At 30.1% G+C, this 11624-nt stretch overlaps 1 protein-coding gene across 3 annotated transcripts; it reads right to left on the bottom strand.

Moving 5' to 3' along the window:
- Nucleotides 1–2930: 2930 nt before the first annotated feature.
- Nucleotides 2931–6517, bottom strand: LOC105460047 (phospholipase A1-like). 3 transcript variants are annotated; one of them, XM_011706491.1, is made up of 10 exons: nucleotides 6422–6517; nucleotides 6204–6302; nucleotides 5580–5616; nucleotides 5031–5091; nucleotides 4818–4962; nucleotides 4392–4519; nucleotides 3715–4034; nucleotides 3504–3609; nucleotides 3306–3329; nucleotides 2931–3179 (listed from the first exon to the last, which is right to left on the bottom strand). In XM_011706491.1, exons 2-10 carry the CDS (start codon nucleotides 6297–6299, stop codon nucleotides 3026–3028), a joined length of 1071 nt encoding a protein of 356 aa, XP_011704793.1. In that variant the 5' UTR covers nucleotides 6300–6302; nucleotides 6422–6517; the 3' UTR covers nucleotides 2931–3025. The 3 variants fall into 3 exon arrangements, with proteins under 3 accessions (XP_011704793.1, XP_011704792.1, XP_011704794.1); XM_011706490.1 differs by having other exon boundaries at nucleotides 6204–6494; XM_011706492.1 differs by lacking the exons at nucleotides 4818–4962; nucleotides 5031–5091 and having other exon boundaries at nucleotides 4392–4494; nucleotides 6204–6494.
- Between the last annotated feature and the right edge of the window lie 5107 nt (nucleotides 6518–11624).

Below are 11624 nucleotides of genomic sequence, written 5' to 3'. Positions count from 1 at the left end.
TAATTAGTTTTTTCTTTTTCTGTAATTATACTATTTATTTATTTTACGTTCTTGTAACATCTATTTTAATGTTAAAAGTATAACAAATCTAACTGTAAGAATTAAAAAAATTAACAATATAGGTATAAACTATTATTTCTTTTTAAAAAATCCTGATTAAATTGCAAGTTTTAAATTAAATATTATTTTAATTTAATGTTATTTACAGATAATAAAAAAATTTTAATATTTATATATATTTTTTAATTTAAATGTCTCACAATCACATTGTAGAAATTTTTTCTCCTTTTTTAAAAATTGGAAATCATATTTACAATAAAACAAAACTTACATAAGAGAAATATAATTACGATCTTAATATTCTCTGTATTTTTTATGTATAATCGCGCCGTGATCAATAGTCTGTCTCTTTGTGTGTTGTAAATATCAAATAATAAAAACGATACCATTATTGTCAGACCAACTCTTGAGCATGATATAAGCACAATTTGTTGTAATAAATGACCCATTCTTTCTTTTATTAAAATTTTCAAATCATACAATAAAGAAATACTTATACAAATAAGAGGAGTTGAGCGTGTTGTTCATTAAAATTTAATTAACTTAATAAATTTAATATAGATTTTCCAGACATGAGTATACGAATATAGTTTATCTTCAAGTGATATTAAATAAGCGAAAAAAGGAAGTCAAATGGAAGTACAATTTAAATCAACGTTATTTTATAAGCATAATTATATCATTCCTATTGCACTAGGTGATCTTGCCACTTGAGTATCGATGTCGAATTGTGTTGAATAATTTATATATAAATTGTAGCATTAAATACACGTAATAAAATAAATATACATTTGTGTTACGATTTTTTGCTTAGAAAAGTTATGGAGAACGGGATTTTTAAACCCATTCCAATAGATGGCTAAAGGAAATGTATATAATATACAGGATGTCCCAGAAAAGTCATATGTCCTTTCACTGGCAGATTCTGGGGAACATTCTAAAAAGGAAACTCTTATACGAATATGTCGAGGCTATAATACTTTTCAAATTAAGTATAAACGATTTAAGTTAATCAATACTAGTCAATGAAATTTTCTCGCTTAGCCACGGTACATCCGATAGATCCTTTTTTAAAATAACAATACTGACATAAAATTAACTTCGTAACTAATTAACCTAATGACTAATTAGTTACTGATTAACTGTATTATTCTTAATTACTAATTAGCTTAATTCAATTTTTTGCTCAGAAAGGTAAGAAGTTAGTGAAAACAGGATTTTTGAACCTAATAGATAGCTAAAAGAAATGTATATAATTATATAATAAATTAACAGAAGAAGAAAAAAAAGAAAATGCCGGATGAAAAATGAGCATTTAATAATACTGCACTAAGTTATACTAAAATAAAAAATAAAAAATAAATAACTAAAAAATTAATAAAAATGTGAAAACGTATAAATATATTATAGAAACATATATACATACACCCATGTTTTTTAAAATATTATAAACATCTATAATCGCATTTGTATATTATTATTATTGTTATTATTAATATTTTGTTTAAATGAAAAATTTGTAGTCATTGTTCCGTCGAAGACGAGGGTGGCTCCGACACATTAATCGTACCTGTGACTGAATTATTATTAATAACAGTATTAATGAATAATTATTATTTGCATTAATACATTAGGATGCATAAATATTATTAATCTAATAACTTATTTAATAAAGTTATTATATCTTACATATCACAACAATCAAGAGTCTCGACGAGACTCTCGATGTCATTGAGACTCTCGGCAAAAAAATCTCGTCTCGATCTCGTCGCCGAGACCGAGACCAGTCTGAGTATCGTCCGAAACACTACTTGACTTCCAGATTTAAGTGTCAAGAAGCTGCGTCAAGCTGCACAATAACCTTCTGCGCATTTTGACGCTCGACATTCCCAAGTAATAGCACGTATCTTAAGGTCCGTATTCAGAAAGCACTTTTATTAACAAATGTGCACTTTTATTTCTAAAATTCTATAGTATAAATAACATAAACTATAACGTATCGCGTTCTGAATACGGACCTTAGGGAATTATACGTGATACTGTATTCATATTCAGTTTGTTGTAGAATTGCAAATGCTTAAAACGGAGGAACAGTTTTCCGAAGTTAATATAATACTTGATTATAAAGAAATGCAAGGTGATGCGATTTGTCTGTAATCGTTTTCTATAATGTGCATTGAAAATTGGACAGATCGAAAAAAATAAAGATTCTGAAAAAACTATGCTTACCATATTATCATTATTGCTCGTGGCCGCCGTCGTATCGAAGAGGCAGAGCAGCAGAAGAAATAATTGTGACCAGCTGCTTCATTGGAGGACGAAGTGAAAAGGCAAATTTTTCGAGCTCATTTGCAAAATATGTCTTTTGTGAAAAATAAAATTGAGAATGGAAAATACATAGTCTAGTTCATTGAATGTTCATAGACTCGTCGTCACTCGTCGTCTACCTTTTATTAACCAGTAGCGAAAAACAGAAGAGATATATCGTTGCATTCTTTGTCATGCGCTATTTGCACACGTGGCAAATAACACATTAGTCGTGTGGCAATTTGCGTATGGAAATTGTTGCTTAATTGTTGCAAATGCGATAGAGAATATAGGGTAACCCCGATATATGAGCCGCACCTATTAAAAACTTAATTTATCAGGTATTAAATTGTTATATAATTTAATTCAATAAAATAATCAAAAGTAGACGATGTGCATAAAAATCCTTTTTGACTTTTTCGCATTCCTTATCATATACAATTTTCATATATCTATCAATTACTTCTAACAAATCTTTTAAATTGCAGTGCTTTATTATTTTTCAGAAATAACAGTGCAAAGATTTTAACAATAAAGATATGTGCTATATATAATCATACTAATTATGTGACTCAATCAAATTATACTTTTTATTAGATTGACAATTAGAGAACTCTCTTTCTATCACCATGATATTAAAGTGTCGAATTGCTGCATCTTATTTTTTACAGCTATCGTTTTTCTTCGTACAGTATGGATATTCTGATGAAACGGATGCACAGTAGTTTCCCTCTAGAGTATCGCTAGGATCAAATAGTTTGTCGTCCATAACAACGCAGTTGGTTTTATCGGAAGAACAACCGGGCACAGGGCTGTCAAAATACCCAAATCATGATATAATATAAAACAATACGAGTTGCACAATAAACGCGCGATCAAAGAGGTTACAAACAAATAATTCTAAGCGAAAAAAAAAATAGTTTTTAATTTATACATACTTGGGAATCGGGCTTTTTCTAGACCTAAAAAAAAGAATAAACATAATGTATAATTGATTATAATAATGTAGCTTTCATTTTATTAATAAATTAATTTTTTTATATAATAGGATTTTTAACTTTAAAAAATATCACAACAGTTGGATTTAATCAATTAAGTTTAAACATGTTGTTATAGGTAACTATAGGCGAACTTACGATATAGGAATGCCAATAAATACGCAGTCATCTTTCAATGTAATAGCCAAATACTCAATGGCTATATTATGCGAGCAGTTGACCTTTAGACTACCAATTATCAAACCTGAAACAATAATTTTTATTTTATTCATAATTCCTTTCTGATTAGCTATTCTTTTCGCGATGTTCTCCCTGAATAATTTATTTTTAAGTTAAATATCATAGTTACCGCCACATTTTGGTTGGCTTAATCCGTTATTAAACCACAAATCGAGATGACCTAGAGATATTTGTAATCCGAGAGCCGACGTGTGAAGAGCTACTACACGTTCGGCATCCGTTTTGCAAAATCTGTCCTTGCAATACCAAATTCTCCAAATGAAAAGGGGAGCCGCGGGATCGGTGCCTATGAGAAGCGGAATCTTGCCGTAACCCGATTTCTGGAGGTGTTTCGCGGCGAAACCACTTATATGCGCGCCAAGACTATGGCCCATGAGTGTGATGTTCTTCAACGGAACATGGCATGTGTCGATTATCGATTCGAGGTATCTGCAAGAAAAATTTTGTACAAGTATGTATGCGTAGAACAAAGTTATCGTATCTTGTTTAACGTTTGCTCTGGATTGTCATCCCACATAATTAATGCAATATATATATAATGCAACATAAATAATGTATAAAGCTAAATATCAATAGACGCTACATATATTTATATTGCATTATACATATATTAATCATTGTATATTACTTAATTATATGTTACAGTGCTATTACAGCATTCTTGAAAATAATTACTTTAAATGAAATTTATTTACAATTTAAACTACTCGAATATATAAATTTATACTTATTATATTTATACATATTTTTTTTATTTAATTACATAACATCGTAAAATAGCCATACTTTGCCAGGTATTCACCAACTTTGCGAGTGTTGTGCACTGCAGAAGGATACAATAGCAGCTTTACGACGGCTGGATCGTTATAGCAGGATGCGTTAGACCAATCTAGTGCAAATACTGTATAATCTTTCTAGAGAATATATTAAGTTGTTTTATTTAATTTTTTCTTTCATTCTTGTGAGATTTACAATATTTTTATATTATTTGTGTGATATGAGTTTGTGACTGAGCTTTTGTATAATACAACTGTGTTCTAATTAAAAGGCTTGCTGCAACAGGGGCCAACCCACATACTGTAACAACAGAGAAAGTATAAACTTTAAAGTTAAAATGATGAACTTCAAAATTTATTGTCTAAATTTTTATAAAGTGTGGATTAGACCATTGTTGCAGTAAGTTATTCATTCTTGTGTATAAGAAATATTTACCTTTAACAATAGGGAAGCAAAATCAGAAAAGTTATAATCGCGTGAGTTTGCAAGAAAGCCATGAGTCATGACGAAAACTGGTTTTGAATGATCGAAAAGATTGCAGGATTCATTTATTTTAACAAATTTGCCTTTAGGATTATCACTAAAAAATAAAAACGTAAGTAGTGCGAAAAATAAATTAATTGTATGTATTCATGTGAGCGCTTTTACCTTGTATACAAATTTATGGCAACCGATTTAACGCCTAAGATACAGGAACTTGAAGGACCAACTGTAAAATGTCCATTTTTGATATTACATATCTATGTCAAATTATTTTTATTGTCCAAAATTAAAATGAAGATAATTAGAATTTTAAAACTCCAAAAAATTATGAATCTTTTTGATTTTTAGAAAGTATTATATTTTAGAAAGCAGAAAATGTTACTAAAAGTTAAAAACTTGAGTCAATAAATTCGCAACGTTGGTCGTTTATTTAATATTTTTAATTGTTTTAAAATTTTAATTTTTAAACAATTTTTCGCAAAATTAGTTCCCAGCTTTCCAAATTTTATTTTTTTCACAATCTTACTTTAAACAAAACTCTTTCCGAAACCAACTAAAACCTCAAGATTTTTTGAAAAATAGAATTCTAAGTATTTTTCTTTAATCTTTAAAAAAACGGTATTAACTTTAGGGAAATATACTATTTTTTCAATAAAAACTCGGTTGATGATTTAAGAATATTCTTAGAGGATTGATTTTTAAAAGTATACTAACTAATATATTTCGAAGGTATCACTTCATGACTTGTCATCTGCAAGAAAAAGACCAGTAAAAATATGTACACAAAACTCTCAAACGTGTATTACTTAAAATAAGCATTAAATAATTAAAATAGCTTTAAGAAAGATGATGATAAAAGAATTAACATGTAGATGCAATACTGCGCATCTATAGAATCAAAACTATTATTTTCCCTTTGCGGTCTACATTATGTAAACGGTTTTGCAAATGAGCAATGATCAAGTGTGTGTATGTGTGTGAATGTGTTCTGCATTTTATGTAATAATTATGTCGACAATAGACTCACATAAATTAAAAAAATTTTTATTAAATTTATAAAAATTCCCAAATAGTTCGCAGATTATTATCATGTACGTAATATGAAGACTTAGAGAATTACATTTTGTAGAATATCATATTCATTTCAATATAGAACTGCATGGGCTTAAATCAAAGGTGTATCTTTGCGGAGTTTAATTCTTGATTTCTTGAAAGAGACGCGTGACGCGCATTTAGTCAACAATCGTTTTCGACGTGCGTTGAAAAGAGAATAGATCGAAAGAATGAAAAGTTTCTAATATTCATTTTAGAAGCGAGAAAATGAAAACTAACGCTTACCGCATTATCATCTCGTGCGCCGTTGGTCGTGGCCGCTATCGTACCAAAGAGACAGAGCAGTACGAGAAATGATGCGACCATGGTCAGCTGCATCATTAACTATAGAAAGTGAAAAACGGATTTTTTAAAACTATTATTTACAAATAGCAATCTTGATAAAAAATAAAATTAAGAATGCGTAATTTCGTTCACAGAACGTTGATAAATCGATCACTGACTGCTTTTTTATTAATCGCCAGGGGAATGAACGAGAAATAGAAAAGTTATGGCATTCTTTTCGTACAACTCGCATTTATATCAAGTTAGGAAGTCGTATGGAATTGATATGGCATAATAGTTGCAATTACGATAGGGAATAATCAACAATATATGAGTGTAAGTGCCACATATACGCATATATACTTGAGAAACACAATTTTTTTACAATATTTATGTAAATAGAGGTCTAAAAATACAAACATATCAACTGCATCTTCCATATTTTCAGTAATTATCGTAGAAAAAACTGCAAGTAATACACGTATAATGCATTTCAAGATAGTTGTGTCGAACGTTTAATGAGGCTATTACTGTTATTATTTATGTGTTTATCGGCTGGTATATTTCCAGAAGGATCGGTAGTCAAGGCTACGGACGACTTTGAATTCAACGGTTAATGTTCATCATTCAATTCTTTATTAATTTTCGTGCTCGAGGCGAGCATCACGTCGACACAATTTTGAACGGTGAACGCGAACCGCCGTCGAAACCACTCTCCCGTCGCGTAGACGCATAGGTGAGGTGAGGATCGAATGAGAATCTCGATTGTCAAGAAAAGGTGACAATCTTGTCTTCACGTACTGTTCACACTCGTTTTGAATTGTTCATTGAAATGTGTTCTGTTATCTCACTGAAATATATGCAGTACAAACTGCAGTAGCACGGATACGATACTTACGTCGTTTTATTACGCCGTTAGTCTTAAATTCGGAAGTTCTTCTGCAACGTTGAATTCGTACGTTTCGATACACGAGGGAAAGAACGCTAAGACAAAGACCTTCATGATTTATTGACAACTAATCACTAACTCAAAGTGAGGCGGTGGAACGACATGCGAATAACAGCTGTGATTTCGGCGAACGATGAGCCGACCACAGATTTCTATAGAATACCTATGTAGATCGTTAACATGTTAGTTTGTTATCAGTTGAGATGAAGCCGGGACGCCACATTTACCCGGTGATCACATATACAGTGCTTTATAAAGTATAAGTTTTAGCGTGCATTTAATGCTAAAATTTTGACGTTTTGGAATGTAACCCTTCACTGGGTAAGGATGGCTGTTACCCACTCTTCCGGCAATGAGTTACTCGGCTTCACTTGATTTCTCGGGGCTAGCGTTCTAGGATATTCTATAGAAATTTGTGGAGCTTACCGACAAAGAAAAAGAGGATCGTTCATATGATTTAGCGTGGTATAATATCTAATTTTTGGCACCGAACATTCTAGAAAGGAGCGAATGCGAGCGAAATTTTATGCGAATACTGTTATAATTACATAGAGGAAACAAACTACTTATCGCATCTGTCTGAAACTTTTTCGGTAGGCCTCTAGAAAGGATCAAACTTAAGAAAAATTATTTGACACTCCCGGTGCCGTTTCTATGTCAGACCGATTACTTATCAATCGCCACTCGTATGATATTAATTAGAATATGAATTATAATTATCAAGAACAAAACAATATATATGGAAAAACAAATGGAGTTAATACTAAAATTATTATATAATAAAATTTAAAAAAATAACGAAAAAGAAAAGTAAAGGATAATACGCAATGAAATCCAACAATAGTTTTGTTTGCATCTTTTATCAATTTTTATCAATTACTTTTAGTAAATTTTTATAATTGCTGTACTTTATTTCTTTTTCAATAACAGTGCAAAGAATTTAATTTAATTAAATTGCATAATTAACATGCTTTTATTTAATGCAATTAATTGTTTTAATAAACATCTGTGCTAAATAAAATCATGCTAAAAAAATTATGCAATTTAATTATTGTAATAATTCAATTACACTTATTTTAAGTTTGACAATTGCAAAACTCCATTTCAATTACAAATTAAAGTATCGAATTAGCCACATCTTATTTTAGACAGCTAAAATTATTCTTTGTACAGTATGGATATTCTGATGAAACGGATACACAGTAGTTTCCCTCTAGAGAATAGCTAGGATCAAATAGTCTGTTGTCCACAACAACGCAGTTGGTTTTGTCGGAAGAACAACCGGGCAGAATACTGCAAAAGTAGCCAGACATGATATATAATACATAGTTGCATTATAAACGCGCGATCAAAGAGGTTAAAATAAATAATTTTAAGCGAAAGTTCTTTAATTTATACATACCTGCGAAATACGGTTTACGCGGTTTCTATGCAATATTCTTGTGTATAATATTCTCTCTATAATATTCTCTCAATATATATATATATATATACATATATATACAGGGTGTCAATGGTACAGCGCTTGTGGGGAGGTAGTGTGGACCAAACTGAACAAAAAAGTCCTCTATCATTTTACGATCTTCGCAATAGTTATCGAGATACTAATCATTTTAAAAAAAGAAAAAATTTTACATAATGGCCAAGTTTTTGCTTCACTATGATTCTATTGATCGTCATGTTCAGCAGATAAAAATGTCGAAAATAATTATTCACACTCGTGATGAAAGAAAGAATTCAATTTTATCCGCTAACGTGAGAAAATATGTTATCATATACGACATTTCGTCAGAATTTCGAAAGAAATCGGAATTTGATAAACTTCAGACTTCAGTGAACAGATATAATGGTACCAATGAGAAAATAAACAAAAAAATTATAAACTGCAGATAATCGGAAGGCATTGGTTAAAAACATTATTCTTATTTACAGAGGGGAAAGTTACCAAAATCATACTGCTTAAAGTATTTTATGTTACATTTTTTATTTAGGAGGTATTTATTTAGTAGGTATCAAAATAGATTTTTACAAAAAAATTAGTATCCTTCAGATTTTAGCATTTATAATAACATAATAGGTATATAATAAATTTAAAAAATGTAACTTATATAATTGACATCTAACGACATGTAGAGCGATTACTCGATGTATGTATTCACATCGCAGTATTAATCGATTAGCTACTCTATTAAAAAAATTAGAAGAACTTCACAGATAGATCTTTCTCGAGAGGACCACTTCGGAGATTTCTGTGCTAACTCTTTATCTACGAGTCATGACCTATTTATGATATTACGAAATATTTTATACTTTCGATTCTTATCGATAATTACTTGTACACGCGCCGGTGTGTTATTATCTCCGGAATATTCCAGAAAAACTGTAATATTTTGTAATCAGCAGATAGTCACCAAAATCGTGAAAATCCAAAATATTCACAAACATAAAGTGCAGAATTTGCGAACAATTTAATGCATTATAATTAATTTTTTTACATAATTAATTTTTTATTATAAAATAATGCAAGTTGCTTTACAAAACAAAACAAGAGAAATTGTAGCATTAATGTAATGTTATTATTAGCTATTTTGACATATCGCACATTTCTTCTATTGAACGATTTCCGCAATTCCCGTATCGAACGATTAACGTCAAACAGGAAACACTTAACCGACAATTAGCTTGTTATTGCCGTTATTGCTGATATCATTAATTCTACTTAATGAAGTGATATATAAAAATCTGTCTTTTTTAAGAATAGAAAAAGAGGCAAAAATCTGCACTACAGTATTATATTGTATCATATTGTCATTCCTTTATAACAGTATAATACTGAAAGAGGATCAATAACCTTTTGGTGGAAAATTTGCCTGCAGTTCCCGACTCGATTATTATCTTTGTGTATTTTTGTGATTATAGTCTTTGTGTATATATTACATTATTTACATACAAATGAATATTTATTATAATTACTGTTATGTATATACAGAGTGAGACAGGACGATACCCAATAGGTAGTTATTCTATATACAAAAATTGAAAATGATGAAAATAAAATTTTTTTGTATTTTTCATCAATTAATAAATGTAATAGGTAAAATGTATATGTATATTTATAAACATTGCTCAAATGTATGTTATATACGTATTACTATTATTCGTAACACTGTTGACGTAGTTGCGTATAATAAAATTTGTTAGATCACGTGTTAGACAAGTGCACGCATATCCGATAAATTTTCAAATTTGATTATTTCCATATTATATCATCCTAGCTCACTCTGTATACAAATATATATATATATATAATGTATATATAATAAAATAATAATTTTTTATAAAATAATTTTTATAAAATAATTTTTTTATAAGAATAATTTAGATCTATGACATTTCTCTGTCTCATGAAAATAAAGACAAAATAAATTTCTTTTTGTAAGCTATTTATTTTTGTAGTGAACAGTATAATATAACAGTATAATATAAATAAGCATTCAAAATTTATTTCATACTCCAACAATTTCCCGTAAAAATCTGTATAGTTATTTATTTATACATAAGCTCAACGATCCAACTCACGAAACAAAGTTGATTTTATTATATTGCGGAGACTCGCATTATAGCATCTATACATTACGTGTACGTACACTTTTGTGATGAGATAGCGGAAGAAATAGTTCAGGAAAAGCAATGTACTATCTAATCTAAGAAAACATAAAGCATAAAAATAATAATAAAAATAAGAGAAAGACTTATATGTGAGTTTGAATAGGAATGTGGCAGAATAGGGCAGACTATGAAGTTCGTTTTTATTTTATTCTATCCTCGCTTCCACCTTTACATATATCCGCCCGCTCCAAAAGAATTCAGTAATACGAGATCTCGATATTAGTTAAATAAACAACTTAATTGATATTACGACATCACGATAATAATAGTTAGAAATAACATCGTGAATTGATAGCGTGTCGTTTTGTTTGTCGTTTCCGCCCATGTCTTGCGAGCAAATACGTTCTTTTAAGCACGTACATCGTACGTGCACGCACAACGTAGTAGATAATTTAGCATTTATTCTTGTAAATATTTACGAATACGACTTAGAATTATATCTCCATATAGAGGAAATAAAATGAATTTTCATCTCGGAGCAGAGCGAGAGAGAGAGAGAGAGAGAGAAAGAGAGAGAGAGAGAGAGGATTCACTTTCTACGCACAAAAACAAATTCCGATCCCCTACTTTTTCCGAATAGTGCACAAACAGCGACTATAAATACATCGTGTTAATTTATATACATAATTGTTCATACTGAAGAGAACGCGCGTCATTCTATTACTAGGAAAAACATGCGAATTGTCATAAATCATCCTACACGTTCCTCGCACGTCTTGTCGTAACCGCTCATTGTCCCAGACCTGTCTGGTACAGCGAGATAT

This window comes from Wasmannia auropunctata, unplaced genomic scaffold, assembly GCF_000956235.1.
Source record: "Wasmannia auropunctata unplaced genomic scaffold, wasmannia.A_1.0 LD333326.1, whole genome shotgun sequence".
NCBI lineage: Eukaryota > Metazoa > Arthropoda > Insecta > Hymenoptera > Formicidae > Wasmannia > Wasmannia auropunctata.
The sequence above is the reverse complement of the archived record's forward strand: the minus strand, read 5'-3'. Positions and strand labels throughout refer to the sequence as shown.

Excerpts from the sequence above, each read along its gene's own strand:
- LOC105460047 (XM_011706491.1), bottom strand. The coding sequence starts at position 6,299 with ATGATGCAGCTGACCATGGTCGCATCATTTCTCGTACTGCTCTGTCTC. Across the intron at positions 4,963-5,030 it reads GCCATAAATTTGTATACAAG|TGATAATCCTAAAGGCAAAT; the intron begins GTAAAAGCGCTC and ends TTTATTTTTTAG. Across the intron at positions 3,180-3,305 it reads AGAAAAAGCCCGATTCCCAA|CCCTGTGCCCGGTTGTTCTT; the intron begins GTATGTATAAAT and ends GTATTTTGACAG.